The sequence below is a fragment of the Haplochromis burtoni genome, unplaced genomic scaffold (assembly GCF_018398535.1).
Source record: "Haplochromis burtoni strain Fernald_Lab_line unplaced genomic scaffold, NCSU_Asbu1 Contig_981, whole genome shotgun sequence".
Lineage (NCBI taxonomy): Eukaryota > Metazoa > Chordata > Actinopteri > Cichliformes > Cichlidae > Haplochromis > Haplochromis burtoni.
In genome coordinates this window covers 11,330-27,801 of record NW_024583342.1, presented here as the reverse complement: position 1 = coordinate 27,801, position 16,472 = coordinate 11,330, and the positions used below count along the sequence as shown (strand labels likewise).

The 16,472-nt window shown below is 38.5% G+C and overlaps 1 protein-coding gene and 1 long non-coding RNA gene across 4 annotated transcripts in view; one reads left to right on the top strand and one right to left on the bottom strand.

Annotated features, from left to right (window-relative positions):
* Positions 1-16,472, top strand: part of LOC121812957 (sialic acid-binding Ig-like lectin 14) — a 32,665-nt gene that overhangs the window by 12,025 nt on the left and 4,168 nt on the right. For 2 of the 3 annotated variants that reach the window (XM_042216243.1, XM_042216246.1), the window contains exons 2-3: positions 14,601-14,678; positions 14,980-15,218. The exons of the other annotated variant lie outside the window; for it this stretch is intronic. In XM_042216243.1, the coding sequence (XP_042072177.1) occupies positions 14,633-14,678; positions 14,980-15,218 (285 nt within the window). In that variant the 5' untranslated portion in view covers positions 14,601-14,632. The remainder of the gene's footprint in view (positions 1-14,600; positions 14,679-14,979; positions 15,219-16,472) is intronic. 3 annotated transcript variants of the gene reach the window in all.
* Positions 146-8,337, bottom strand: LOC121812958. The gene is made up of 4 exons (XR_006053432.1): positions 7,920-8,337; positions 7,283-7,624; positions 6,816-7,128; positions 146-1,253 (listed from the first exon to the last, which is right to left on the bottom strand). It is a non-coding gene; the product is annotated as an uncharacterized LOC121812958 (long non-coding RNA).

The window sequence follows — 16,472 nt, the reverse complement described above, 5'->3', positions numbered from 1 at the left end:
AGAGAGAGATCTGCTGCGCTTGCTGAGGGGGCGGGGCCCCTGCATACATCATTTTTTCACTTTCCTCTGAGCCTTCAACATCAAAATTCAACATCATTTTAACACTTTTAGCCTTCGTGCTGTTGGGAAAAAGATCTGCACCAGCTTTTGTTTTGACAAGTGTGATAAAGTTCTTTATTTTCATGTCATAGAGATTATCAGTGGCAGTCAGCTTCAATAGTTGTGAACATTCTGGATGAATATTGTTTAAGAATGTTGTTATGAAAATCTGATCATTTCCTCCTTCAGGCATGCATGCCTCATTAGTCCAGCAGTGCGTGAAACGTTTCATAAAAACTAGAATGGATTCATCTGGCTTTTGCTTGCACATGGTTACTGCATTTAAATCAATTTTATCTCTAGACATTGTGAGCAGAAATTTCTTTAGATTTTGAAAAAAGGCTGTGATTTTATCATCGTTTATCCACAAAAACGAGGTGGTGTTGGCTGCTTGGTCATTTTTAGGGTCTAGTTCCTCTACTTCTTCAATAAGCTGAGATTCAGTCACACCTGGGATTCGTTGACATAATATATATCTATAGTCAGGCCCACCCAAGTGGTGGTATCTGGTACTTCTCTGTAATGCAGAAACAAAGGCTGTAGGATTTTTTATCGGACCCGTCTAAGGTCTTTGAATTATTCTGACCCATGGTCAGTGATTTCCAGAGGGGTTTAGACGCTTGAAGGATTTAAGTTAGTTTTTTTTTGCTGTGGCACACCTGAGGTTACTTGATTTTTTGCTAGCAATTTTATCTTTTTAGTGAGCAACTTCTCACTTTTTAACGAGCAACTTCTCGTTTTATGACCCCAGGCAACTTCCTGTGTCCTTTCTGCTGGTGAGCAACTTCTTAGTTTATGACAGCAGGCAACTTCCTGTGTCCTTTCTGCTTTAATTTACAAAACAACAGGCAACTTCCTGTGTTTCTATGTGGGCCACTAAAGAAGGCTCCTCAGTGTATCCCACTTGTTACTATGTGGGCCACTGAAGAAGGCCTCGTCAGCGTATCCCGTTTCTATGTGGATCACTGAGAAAGGCATAACACAGTCTTATAAAATAAAAAGACACGTGCCTACCTTCGTCAGGATCCCACCTCTGACACCAAAATTGAAGGAAACGGCTTCCAGGGCCTAATCCGTGGATCGGCTTCCTCCGAGGCGTGGACGTCTATCAGCAGAGATTGTACCTTCACCTATCAGCAGAGATGTCCCTTAGTCTGTAACACAGTCAAATATATTCTCAAGTAACATTCAAGCATGCCATTCAGCGTGTTAGTACGAGCTCGGGAGCAGCTTGGGAGAACAAGAAAACAGAGACTGCTTCAGATTGTCTTCCCAAAGTGACTCAACTTTATTCACAAGTACAACAGTTTATATAGAGGGTAAAATTCATGAGACAGCAGATTATCAGTTTAAACCAGTACAGACCAAGATAAGGGAGCGTCTTCCTGCCCTTGGGTGAAGAAGCATCCTTTGTGTAGTGTATCAGTTCAGATACAATTGTGATTATCTCAGCGACATATTTTCAAGGCACGAAATAAAGAGTTCTTACATTAGTGAAATCTGAAACAAACCATTTGGCCTTCAACAGGCGTCTCCTAAGAGATTAAGAAACTAATGTAGCTGAGGGAGTGATCTCTGTGGTATTTCAACCTTGTACCAGCCTGTGATTCTCACACATCAATTCTTGGGTCAAAGAGAAAAATAACTGAAACAAAGGGGCCTTATTGAATGACAGAGTTTTCCTGCATAATGTCACTATAAAACAATATCCAGTAAATGCTACCATGGTACTAAAATACCTAACAGTGTCCATATTAAGAACTGTTTACTGCACTCTGACGATTTCAGGCATTACAATATCTAGAAGGGGAAATAAGAACTTTTTCAGTAGAATTCACACACAAACACACACCAGCTAAAAGTTGTATTTCCTCTTTTATTCTGTCGATATATATAATTAATAATACATCTACTAAACATACTACTATGCATGGTCACCCATGGAAAACATTTAACATGGTATAAAATAAAAACTGTTGAGTAGTTCAATTTATTCATTTGTTGTGGTAATATTGGTGATACAAGGTTCAGTTGTGCATGAATGGCATTCAGGTGACAGGATATCTTACTCTAAACATTCCCATATGGAAAAGATATATATAAATTTTATAAAGTTTGTATCTGTATTGTGTGAAACTTACACACTAAAACTAACAAACAAAAGAAACCCAACTATACATAAAATAATTACACCATAAAGATGGTTTGTTTAGTGGTTTATTTTATTGCAACCTGTAATTTATTGCAGTTTGTTTATTTGTTTAATTGTTTAGAAAGGTTTTGAGGTGTGAAATAAACTGCAATGGAGGTTGAAACAAAATATGGGTGTGTGTGGTGTAGTTGGAGGATGTGTTTGTGCGGGGGGTGGTGAAGATTTTCTTATAAGACGAAGGGAGGGCCTAACCAAAAAGGTTTGGGAACCAGTGCTCTAAACATTTAGTGCAATAAACTTGGTTGAGGAGGAAATAATCAAACAATCATGTGTGAGAAACATAAATACTGATAACAGGGCAAATTTACAGGAAACTAATATGTGGCTGGTCTGACAAGGCATCCTAACTATTCAAGGTCTTTCTCTTAAATGTAGAAAAGAGCAGCCGTGTAGATCACTAATGTCTCTATTTTCTAAACAGTGCTGTTAAAAGCTTATGTGACCTACTGATAATCATGTCCCTGCCCCAGCTTTTTCACATCGAATGCAAAATGAACATATTATCAAAAAAAAAACCCCCAAAGAAAAACACTATAACCTGTTAAGTTTAATATAAATTTACATTATCAACAAACAGGATTATAGTCAGTATCAAAGCTTTAGGAAGCATTTTCTGCTGGATTTCTACAGTTGACAGGCTAACAAACCCTCCTGTGCCAGTGGCAGCTGAACTTCATTCGACCATGGCCTGCAATGACTTTGCCAAATTCTTCACAGAAAAAATCCAAAAAATTAGACAAGCAATTGGTACATCAACAGCAGATCCAGGATATGTACTGTGTCCACCAAAAAACTGTTTAAACACCATGAAACAGTTTCAACCTATTAACAGCAAAGACCTGGAGGACATCTTAGGTCAACTGAACTCCTCCTCCTGCTGTTTAGATGTCCTGCCAACAAGTTTTTTCAAAAAGGTCTCAAAGACTTTAGAGTCAGACCTGTTACAGATCGTCAACTTTTCTTTATTATCAGGTGTGTTTCCAGAATCACTAAAAACTGCTGTAATCAAACCTATACTGAAAAAGGACAATCTTGACAAGACACAAATGAACAACTACAGGCCGATCTCAAATCTCCCATTTTTAAGTAAGATCATTGAAAAAGCAGTTTCTCAACAGCTCAATTACTTCTTAAAACAGAATAACTGCTACGATGCCTTCCAGTCAGGTTTTAGACAGAACCACAGCACTGAAACCGCTCTGACCAAAGTGTTTAATGACATATGTCTGAATACAGACAGTGGAAAAATGTCAGTCCTAGTTTTACTGGATCTCAGTGCAGCATTTGATACAGTTGACCACAACATATTACTCAAACGACTGGAGAACTGGGCAGGTCTTTCAGGAACTGTACTAAACTGGTTCAAAACATACTTAGAAAACAGGAAATACTTTGTATCAATAGGTAACTTCACATCTGAGCAGACAAGTATCACATGTGGAGTTCCCCAAGGTTCCATCTTGGGACCCCTTCTGTTTAACATCTACATGCTCCCACTGGCACAGATTATATATATATATATATTTTTTTACTTTACCAAACTGACCATCCCAGCCTTGCCGTAATGGTCCATTTGATTCACCTTTTATTGTTTATTTTATTTTCACTTACTGAATACGGGACAGACTTGACTGGGGGAAAGAAGGGGAGAAAGAAAGAGGGAAAGAGAAACAGCTGAGAAGAGGGACGGGGGAGAAGGGCAAAAGACAAAAACCAACAGAACGGGCAGAGAAAAAAAAATGCATATATCAATCACCTGGATCACCTGCTGAGAAAGAAAAAAGAAAGCAAGCAGAAGAGAACAAGAGTAATAGAATAAACAACATCACAATGATATATGGGAATATGACAGTAAATACTAAATATTAAACATTATTGTGCAGCACATAAGATCAACAGAACACAGTGTGCTTTGAGGTAGGAGCCAAAAAGGGTGTAGTTTGTGGGTGTGATCACCCGTGTGTACACCTGTGAGCATGGACGCGCTTGTTTTTTTGTTTTTTAAAAGGTTCCTTCATGTAATAATCTGCTAGAGGGTGTGGGGGGGCCACAGCCCCGTCCTCCAGGGCGTGAAGCAGGTGTGGAGGAGATCAAAACTCCAGACATCCAGAGGCCCCCAGAACACAAGAGACCAAGGAAGACCAACAGAGGGGCAGCTGCGCCACTGTCCCGGAAAGAGCTGAGGAGAGTCCCAGATGAGGGCTCACTCAGCAGCCGCGGAGCAGAAGCCAGGGGGAGTTGCAGTGACGCGCCCGTGAGCTCCGCCAGCAGCCAGCTGCGCCTGAGTGACCGAGCCCCAGGCCGAGAGGCCGGGGGCACCCCACCTCCGAAGTGGCCCGAGCGAGCCCCAGGCTCCAGGCCCCGATAAGCGGCCGCCAAGGAGTGAGCTGGTGTGTACCTGGACGCCCATCCCCGGACACAAAGAACCACCAACGCACCAATGTCTGAGGGGGTCCGCCACTGGCAGGGGAAGTGGTGGTAGGGGGAGATAGGCCTCCAAACCTTGGAGGGCCTGAGATGTCCCCAGAGAGGTGGCGCCTGACACCCAACCTGACATATAGACACAGACATACAGGCACACACAGATACAAACATCCATTCCCACCTTCATGCTCTCATATGCACTTACTCCACACTCAACCAACGTGGAGACAGACATAAAGAGACGTTGTACACACGATCACACTCCCCAAGCGTACTCTACAAACCGGGTCTAGGTGCCCCCGCCCCTGGAGGGGGGAACTGCACCCAGACCCAGGTGGTGTTTCCCTTTTCCCTGCGGTGGGGGGAGGCAGACCGCCCCGACTCCGCAGCAGCAGGAAGGCTCCACACTCCAGACCGCAGTCGGACGGCCAACTCCTCCTCCTAGCCCCCCTGCTCCAGCAGGTCGCAGAGAACAGGGGTGAGAGAAGACTCCAAACCTCCCTCCACCCGCTCATTGTAATGTTGATGCATGTGTGTTCTAAGGTGCATTTAAAACCCAGGAGGGCATGGAGCTACCTGCCAGAAGCTACATGCTCCCACTGGCACAGATTATAAACAACAACAAAATAAACTATCACAGCTATGCAGATGACACACAAATATATATCACAATGTCACCAGGAGACCGAGGCCCTGTGCAGGCTCTTGGTAAATGCATTGAGGAAATCAATGACTGGTTGTGCCACAATTTTCTCCAGCTAAACAAAAACAAAACTGAGGTAATAGTCTTTGGCGCCAAAGAAAAACGATTACAGGTCACCAGAGAACTTCAATCTATACATCTAAAAACCACAAACCAGGCGAGAAATTTGGGTGTAGTGATGGATGCAGACCTAAACTTAGAAAAACACATTAAGACAATAACAAAGTCAGCTTACTATCACCTCAAGAATATTTCAAGGATAAAAGATCTGATGTCTCAACAGGACCTGGAAAAACTAGTCCATGCATTCATCTTTAGTAGGCTTGATTACTGTAACAGCATCTTTACAGGTCTACCTAAAAAATCAGTCAGACAACTACAGCTCATTCAGAACTCTGCTGCTCGAGTCCTCACTAAGACCAAAAAAGTGGACCACATCAGTCCAGCTCTGAGGTCTTTACACTGGCTGCCTGTCCGTCAGAGGATAGACTTTAAAGTTCTGATGCTGGTCTATAAAGCTCTGAATGGTTTAGGACCAAAATACATCAATGACCTCCTGACCCAGTATGAACCTTCCAGATCCCTCAGGTCATCTGGATCCGGTCTTTTATCAGTTCCCAGAGTCAGAACCAGACACGGAGAAGCTGCATTCAGCTTTTATGCTCCTTATATCTGGAACAAACTCCCAGAAAGCCTCAGATCAGCTGAAACACTCAGTTTATTTAAATCCAGGTTGAAGACTCACCTGTTCTCAGCTGCATTTGAATAAAGCACCAAATCCACACTTTTAAGCTTAAATTTCAAAACTTACATTTAACTACTGATTTTATCTACTGTTCTGATTTTATCTGTTTTGATTTTATATACTGTTTTGTTTGTTTGTTTGTTTGTTTGTTAATTAGTTAGTTAGTTTATTTGCTTGTTTTAATCAATTTTAAATCATGCTTTTTATTTGTTCTTGTTTCTAATGTCTCTGTAAAGCACTTTGAATCACCTTGTTGTTGAATTGTGCTATACAAATAAACTTGCCTTGCCTTGCCTTATATTTAAAATAACCACACTACAACATGACTCACTAAATGTGGTTTTGTGTTGTTAGTTTTGAAGACATCCTAAAGTAAAATACAAAGCTAACAAAAGAAAAACGTACATCGTTAAGACGATCACACATCAGTGTAAAGTCTGCATGTATGAAATTAAAGTATGAAATTAAATTCAAACTTTTAAAGTCTTCATTATATTTTATAAAACCCAAAGACGTTGTTATGGCATACTCATAACATCACTGTAATTTACTACCATTTTATGTCTAATTTAAACCAAGTCAAGAAAGTATATTATTGTAATTTCAGCTTAGAAGAGAAAAAATAAACTCACATGAAATATCAGGAGTTAAACTTGCTTCAGCAGTGACATCAGGGCTACCATCTTGTTTCTTGTAGACAGCAGTGCAGGAGATTTTATTTCCATGATGGAGGTGAGAAGCAGTGAAATTCATAACAGAGGTCCTGACTTTAGTTTTGTCCTGATTCTCCTGCAGTGTCTCCTGACTCTGACCCAGGTTAGGGCTCCATGTCAGAGCTGGAGGATGAGACCAACACTGGAGCTGGAGCAGAGCACGTCAGACTCACTGAGGCTCCCTCCTTCACTTTCAGTGTGGATGGAGTCAGAGTCGGTGAGGGAGGAGCAGCTGGTGGGAAGACATTCTGGTCAGTCAATGAGCAGCAGTTTCAGTTTTTATATGCTGAGTAAAATCCAGTGAATTCAGAGCAAGCTCAAAGCAGTTCCACAAGTGTAATTTATTCATGAATTGTCAGTAAATGGATGAAAACAAAATATCTTACCTATGAGTGAAATATCTACACCAGCTTGGGCAAACCTGTATTTCAGTGCATTATCACACTCCAGTCTGAAATAGTATTTAGCACTTTGAAGGAGACGTGTATTATTGACAGTTGTGGTGCAGTCTTTCTTTGTTAAGTCTCCTGTCATTTCTTTAGTTGGCTTTAGTTTTGCATTTTCAGTGGTAAATGAAGATGAATCACTCCAATATGCTTTACATGAATCATCTAAGTTATTTTCAAATCTTGTCTCTACATCGAAGGAGCAGGGGATGTTCACACAGGATCCTCTCAAAACATTTATCTTCTGTGGCATTTTAATGTTGAACGTTCCACACAGCGCACCTGAAACACAACACGATAAAAAACAACAACAATAACAACAAAAACCCAAACAGTTTTATCTCTTCCTTCATATTTATCATGTTACAACGACTCAGTATTGAATTCAGATGCTAATACAAAACACTTTTACTGTTAAATATCTCATCAATAAAAAGCCTTGGTACTTTACTGCACATTCATCTTGAATACTGATGTCAGATAATTTAAGTAAATGATTAAAATTAACAATAGTGTATTATTATTATCAACTTTAATCATGTTTACGCAAAGTAGATTTTGAGTTTCTTTCACTCACCCTGCAGCAGAGAACTAACGAGAAGAAAAGTCAGAGTTGCAGCCATCTTTGTTGCAAGAGAGTGAAGTTTAAGGGAATCTGAAGTTTACACAGGAAACAGTTTACATGATTATTTGTTAACCAAGGAAAAGCTGTTAAGATGTCATGTAAGGTCCAAATTACTACTGTTAGTTATTGTCACTTTGAAAAATATAGATACATAAATGTTCAGCCTTACAAAGATTAGAGTTTAAATATACATACAGTGTTGATTTCACAAAGTTTAATCATTAAATGATGAAAGAGAAGAAAGAGGAAGGTGTAAGTCTAAAGCAGTTATACAATTTATTAAAAATATTCTTCAACAATTAAACATAATTTATGTTTCTGATTTCTGAAAAATTCTACTAAAGACAGTGAATTCATGTCTTAATAGTCTCATAAAGTTTTTAATTTTCTTTGGATTCATTTTTCTACAAACGTCAAAAATATGACAATTCATCTAAATATCTGTGAATCAAAGAGCTACAGAAAATCATACAAGTTTAACTCCTGATATTTCATGTGAGTTTATTTTTTCTCTTCTAAACTGAAATCGTAATGATTTACTTTTCTTGACTTGGATTAAATTACACAAAATGATTAGTCAGTTACAGTTATTTTATCAGTATGCCATAACAATGTCTGAGTTTTATAAAATATAATGAAAGCTTTTAAAGTTTGAATTTAATGATTATTTAATGATTTCAGTCTTTTTTGTTAGCTCTGCTTTTTAGCTTTAGGATGTCTTCAAAACTGACAATAAAACAAAACTACATTTAGTGAGTCATGTTGGACAGTTGTTTTTCATTTGCATCCTATGATAACATTTTCTCACATTATCATATTTCTAAATTAACACATGAGCTTGTCAGAGCTTTCAGATCCACTCTAAAGGTCGAACAAGAAAGTAGAATTGCAGAAATGTTTTACTTTTGACATTTGGCTTTCTGGTCTGTAATAGGATGATCTATTAATAGTTCCGTTAAAATGCAAAAGGAGCTGTGATGTGTGATTTACATAATATTACATTTAACAAATTATCATTGTACTGATTTTTAGATTCACCCAAAGATGTACAAATTTCAGTCAGTCCGTCTTGTCCAGTACCAGAGAACAGCAACTAAGGTTTCAACTTCCTGCTCTGATATCTGCCCCACCTCCACCTCCTCCCCTGACAGCTGTAAGACTGACTCTCTTTCCACAGTGTGGAGTAAAATCCTTTCTGCCAAAACCTACCCTCTGCTTCCTGAAGTATGGGCACTGGTTGAACATATGAGGTCTTATATTTTCAAATATGAAGTCTCTCAAATTGAAAAAACTATTGGCTTAACCCTTTGAGGTCCTCACCAAGAAAAAAGCAATGGAAAGTTTTTTTTGTTTACATTTCTTATTGATTTGGGTGAGTAATAACCACAATCAATTTTTTTTTCAATAGAACCTGTAGTTTTTAAAATATTGATCTGTACCAAACGGTTGAAATGTCCCTTTATGGTAAAAGTATGAAATGTCAAGCAAATACAAGTACATTAGATAATACAGTTGAAAAAAATCAAATAAAGGGCCAAATTATAATTAAATTAATAATAAAATCTATCCAGGGCATTGGATACAGTTTATTTCTAGTAGCATGCCAGTGAACATTGCTGTTTTCATTCCATCAAAGGAAAGTATTATATCAAACAACAAAATACATAGTTTTTTCATCTGCAAATGTGAAAAATGTGCTACAGCACAAAATACTCACATTCAGGCCACTTCTGATTGAAAGCTACTGTGCAACATCAGTTTTGTTTAACTGTTAACTTGGTTCAAACACAGCCAGGTGGAACCCTTTTGAGAGCCATTGGTTTCTGGTCCAGTAGAGCACAGTCCCTCTTGTGGACCAGGTTCAAGTCAAGGATGTATCAGAAAAGTGGAATATGCCATCTCCTTAACTTGTAACTTATAACTTGTCTTATACAGGTGTAATAGCATGTCAGAAAGTTTAATTCCTCCCACTTGCTAATTATATACAGGGATGAGTGATGGGCATGGAATGGTGATCTTTGCATTGGACACTTTGCTCCACCGTTTGACCGATGAAAGAGGCATGAACCCACAGGCATTGTTTAAGAGGTTGACACATTTCTTGTCAAACCATTTCACTGCAATCCGACCTTCATCAGACCTGTAATAACAGGCTCCTTGGCCATTCTTCATCAGGTCTTTGTCTGCCATCAGGGGAGCTCCACCAGTGCAGTTTGGTCATACAGTACCAATGCACCTGACACCCAAGGAGGTGTGCAAGTTCTGGACCAAGCTGAAACTTGTGAAGAACTGAGGTTCTTTTATGGGTTTGCAAAGTGTTTTTTACAACTTTGGCCCCTTAGAGGTAGCTTCTGTTCCTTTTCACTCAGGGGAGCATTGAAGAATGTAGACCCCGCCTTGATACAGCAGTCGTGGATGATGCCAGATGCCAACTTGCTTGGCAGAACAATTTAAAGCCCCACTCATCTGGTTTGTTGGCAATATACTGGTGGAGAGTGCCAACCCTTGTGGCTTCATGTGAAACCAAGACCTCAAACACACTGTGTGTTGAAGGTGGGTGGTATCATGAAATGGTAAATGGCCCGTATTTGTAAAGCGCTTTACTTAGTCCTTAAGGACCCCAAAGCGCTTTACACATCCAGTTATCCACCCATTCACACACAGGTTATGGCAAGCTACATTGTAACCACAGCCACCCTGGGGCACACTGACAGAGGCGAGGCTGCCGGACACTGGCGCCACCAGGCCGTCTGACCACCACCAGTAGGCAACGGGTGAAGTGTCTTGCCCAAGGACACAACGACCGAGACTGTCCAAGCCGGGGCTCGAACCGGCAACCTTCCGATTACAAGGCGAACTCCCAACTCTTGAGCCACGATCGCCCAAGTGAGTATCATGCCACAGGACCATGTGATTTTTAGCCATATAATTGTTTAGCGACTTGTTAAACATGAAATTATAATTTTGAAACTTAGTAATATTAATTTACCAGCTACTGTAATTTGGTTAAAAGGTAATCAGTTGTGATATTTGTGATTTCCACATGTTATTCTTGATTTTTACAATATTTACTAATATTAACTCAGAAAGTTACAAAAATGACTTACTGAGGAAATTATTTCAGCATATTCTTGCTGTGCTAACACTTAATGTGATTTATCAATAGCAATGGATAAACAAAATGGGTCTAGTGGTCTGATTTTATGGCAAATAATCAATTTTAATAACATTTAGGTTATGTTAGCATTAGCACTATAAAGGGACAAATCAACTGTTTGGTTGACCACTTTTTTAAAAAATTATTCAACATTTAATTTCACTGTTTTTAATGCTGTCAAGTGACATCCATCTTTTTAGTAAGTCCTCTAACACTATCATACATCAACAAATTATATCTTCCTACCTATGTTTCATCAGAAACACTCAAAATATGTTGTTTTTGTTTCTGACTTCCTGGTTGGGAGAGGTATAAGAAGAGCCAACAGTTTTTATTCACAGTGCCTTCTGGTGGATTTTTTTGGCATTACAGATGTAAACTAATTGGTAGAAAAGACTGAACAAGGTAGGTCAATTTCAGTGAAAGCCTCAGTTAGATATAGGGCCTGAAAATGTGCTCTACCAATTGGTTGACCGGAACGCTAAAGGGTTAAAAAATGGCAACTTTGACACTTGCCAAAGAGCTCATCCATTGACATCACTCCCTTGCTGATCAGTGGCATGTAAGCTATTGATGTCACATTTTCTTGATTATTTTCACTTGTATCCCCATCTGAATAGGCAATAAAAAAGGAACTGATACCAGATACTACCTAATGGAAAACTTTAATAACTGAATAGACTATAGTCAAGCCAAGTAGGTGCAAGTGGAAAGAGGCCAAAGTGTCACAAAAAGATGAAGCAGAGGCAGGTTGGCATTTTGGATGATACTATATTTGCAGCTGTTGGTGTGTGACTGTTTTTATGAAAGTGTGAATGACAAAGACATTTAATTATTTTGTATGCATATCAGAGAATTTAAAAAAAGGTTTTATGTGAATAACCTTCTGTAACAGATTGATCAACCAGAAAAATCACCAGTGTCCTGTTTGGTGATACTATATGAACACTCTGCCTCCTAGTGTCAGCTTGTGTTGTTACCACCAAAGAATGATACATGAAGGACTGCATAAAATGGAGCTGGAGAAATAAATTGAATTCAGCTTTTGTCAGTGTGGGATGGTGTTGAGGAGCAGGAGCCTGGACCTCAGGGAAGTGAGGTGAGGCAGACAGAAAAACCTCATGCCTCAAACCTGAGTATTACCTGTAGGCTGAATCACCTGATGGGCTGGAGCTAGAACACAGGGAATTCCAAGGCATTCTCCTCATTCCCTATGTCCACCTCTGGGCCCTTGAAGGCCGAGTCCTCATTTGAGGATGCTCCCTCTAAACAGAGGACATGAATCTGATACTACTGCAGGAAAACTTCAGAGTCAGAACAGAAAGCTGCTGAAGTTTTGAGGAATTAAATGATGCCACAAGTGAAACACTCTTTTTGAGTGGAATAAACGCTTTTATGAGCTCTGTCATCCTCTCATCATTGTTTCAATCATTTTCAGGCTCTAAACATATAAACTGACAGTGGGAGAAGACGCCGGATTTAGCACCGGATGTACACTTAGAGCTGTTGTACAAATAAAGCTTTAAATAACATTGACCGCGCCCTGGTTAACATATGATGTAGCAGTAAAATTTAGAACTGACAGTATAAGACGAGCAAATCTCCAGCGAGAGCAGTCGACGTATTTCTGGCTACTCTACGAATCATTTCAGCACGAGTCGTTTATTAACACAATTAAAAAGAACATTTGGTTAATAAAACACAAGTTTGAAGTTATAAAATTAATAAAAAATTAATAAAATTAATATCTGACTGTGTAAGGACTCCAAAACGTATGTTCGCTAAAGATCGTGAAAAATTCACAAAGTTACAGAATAAAAACACAACAGCTGCCAAAGTTCTTGCCGAGTGCGATCTGAAAATATACTATATATATACTAATAAATAATTATATAATTGCACCATACAGATCAGAATATTAAATATAAATATGTTTAAGTTAACCAGTATTATGTTGTGTCGAGATGAAATATTATTTTACATCCGTGATCCTTATTATTATTGTTGCATCATTTATGATTTATCATTGTTATCATTTTATTGACACATTTATTGAAACTGGTGAGGTTATAGTAAAGTCTGTATTTCAGGTGTTAGCATAAGCACATAATCTTTCATTGCAGGTGCAACTGTAATCATGTTATACACATATTGCATAATTAAAGGGTTGAAGCTCGGTCAAGTTAATTAATGGTTTGAAGCTACGGGCAGCGCGATGTCTGGCCGATCAATGGAGCAAAGTTCAGCTATTGAAAGGTTGCCTACATGTTTACCGTATAATTTACTACATATTGCCTGTGTGCATTCAGCAGCCTCCTGCATTGAAGTTTGCCTGGTAACAGAGGACGTAGAGGGGGGTCAGGCGCTAAGGTCACAACACAGACACATAGTCTGCCTGAGGGAACTGATTGCAAAGGCTGTGTACCTGCATACGTGACAGTTTAGTTCTGATAAGTCCAGTGTAAGAGTGTAATAACAGGATGCATCTGTTAGGTGGAGGAACATCGGAAGGAACTGTTCTTTTTTAGAATATGTCCTCGCTGGAGTTACTGGAACATGCATCTGCAGTGACGCGTATTGCTTGTATAAATATTACACCCCACCTATTGTCGGGCGGGAGATGGAGCTTGATTTTTTGCAGAGCCTATCTTCACCACATATATGTGTTTTAATAAAATAATTTGTGTTGACCCACTATGGACTTTCAGTCGTATGTCTCTTCCTCAAAATTCGAACCGCGACAATATATATATGTATATTTCAAGCGCTTTTACTGTTAATATTTTTTTTTAAATAAGACAAGGAAAATGAATGAGTCAGTACTCACAGATGAAAACACTGCCTCTTTGTGTCAACTTGTGTTATTTTCTGTAAATCTTATATTCACAGCTGTTTAGATAAATTGTCAAATTTTTGACCTTTGGAGAAAAATACATCAAAAGAAAAAAAGAAAAAGTTTGCCGGGAGAAATGTGAGAGGTTTCATTTTTCAAAATTTTGAGACTTTCAAGACATGAATTCATTGTCTTTAGAAGATTTTATCAGAAATCAGAAACATAAATTATGTTTACTTGTTGAAGAATATTTTAATAAATTGCGTAACTGCTTTAGACTTACACCTTCCTTTTTCTTCTCTTTCGTCATTTAATGGTTAACCTTTGTGAAATCAACACTGTATGTTTCAAATTCAAATTCAAATTCAATTTCTTTATTGTCCCACAAGGGGAAATTAGTTTAGCAGCAGGAGGATAAAAATAAACAGAACAATACTATAAAATAATAATAACAATAATAATGATAGAAAGTTCAAATATTTTATGTAGTCTAATTTTTTTAGGCTGAACATTTATTTATCTATATTTTTCAAAATTACCATAACTACCAGTAGTAATGGTACTTTGACTTTAGATCTTAACAGCGTTTCCCTGGTAATGGTTAACAAATAATCATGTAAACTGTTTCCTGTGTAAGCTTCAGACTCCCTTAAACTTCACTCTCTGGCAACAAAGATGGCTGCAACTCTGACTTTTCTTCTCGTTAGTTCTCTGCTGCAGGGTGAGTGAAAGAGACTTGACATGTGCATTACATAAAGATGATTTAAGTTGATGATAATAATAATACACTGTTGTTAATTTGAATTATTTCCTTATCAAATTATCTGACATCACTATTCAAGATGAATGTGCAGTAAAGTACCAAGGCTTTTTATTGATGAGATATTTAACAGTAAAAGTGTTTTGTATTAGTATCTGAATTCAATACTGAGTCGCTGTAACATGATAAATATGAAGGAAGAGATAAAACTGTTTGGGTTTTTGTTGTTATTGTTGTTTTTTATTATTGTGTTGTGTTTCAGGTGCACTGTGTGGAAAGTTCAACGTCAATATGCCAGAGAATATAAATGTTTTGAGAGGATCCTGTGTGAACATCCCCTGCTCCTTTAAAGTAGAGAGATTTGAAACTAACTTAGATGATTCATGTAAAGCATATTGGAGTGATTCATCTTCATTTAACAGTAGAAATGCAAAACTAAAGCCAACTAAAGAAATGACAGGAGACTTAACAAAGAAAGACTGCACCACAACTTTCAATAATAAAAGAGAATATCACGGTTGCTCTTTCTCTATCATTTAAGAGAAAGACCTTGAATAGTTAGGTATGCCATTGTCAGAACCCAGCCACATATTAGTTTCCCTGTAAATTTGCCCTGTTATCAGTATTTATGTTTCTCACACATGATTGTTTGATTATTTCCTCCTCAACCAAGTTTATTGCACTAAATGTTTAGAGTAAGATGTCCTGTCACCTGAATGCCATTCATGCACAACTGAACCTTGTATCACCAATATTACCACAACAAATGAATAAATTGAACTGCTCAACAGTTTTTATTTTATACCATGTTAAATGTTTTCCATGGGTGACCATGCATAGTAGTATGTTTAGTAGATGTATTATTAATTATATATATCGACAGAATAAAAGAGGAAATACAACTTTTAGCTGGTGTGTGTTTGTGTGTGAATTCTACTGAAAAAGTTCTTATTTCCCCTTCTAGATATTGTAATGCCTGAAATCGTCAGAGTGCAGTAAACAGTTCTTAATATGGACACTAGTTGCTGTCACACTGTCTCTTTTGCAACTAAGGTTTCAACTTCCTGTTCTGATATCGGCCCCTCCTCCACCTCCTCCCCTGACAGCTGTAAGACTGACTCTCCTTCCACAGTGTGGAGTAAAATCCTTTCTGCCAAAACCTACCCTCTGCTTCCTGAAGTACGGACACTAGTTGAACATATGAGGTCTCATATTTTCAAATATGAAGTCTCAACAGAGTGAGCAACAGAGTGATAATATCTGAAAAAAAAGATCAGTTACGTCTCGTGGCCATAAAATGTTGAAGCTGCAATTTCATAATTTTTAAAGAAAGTCCACATCCTCTGTTAGCCCCTGCAAATGTAGTCTCAGCAGAAAGCCCATGATGTCCCTTTGACAGTACAGCAGCAGTCACATAGATTGCATAAACGGTGCTCGGCGTGGAGGCCTCAGGCTCATGTCCCGACAGAGAACAAAAATTAATTGCTGGATCTTACAGATTGAATCTCCACTATGAGACTACATCCACAGATAAACACAAAACCTTGACTGATGAAGCGTAGCGAGGGAAATATGTACCTAACCAAAGTCTACTTGCACATGAATTGACAACCTGATTAATACTTTCATGAGAAAGTTGCAGTTTCGTTCAGCTTCATCCTTATTCAGATGCTAAAAGCGAAGATCTTGGTTAGGATCAATCTTCATTTGTAAATAAACGTTCTCAGTGTTGATACAGATACAGATCCTCCCTCG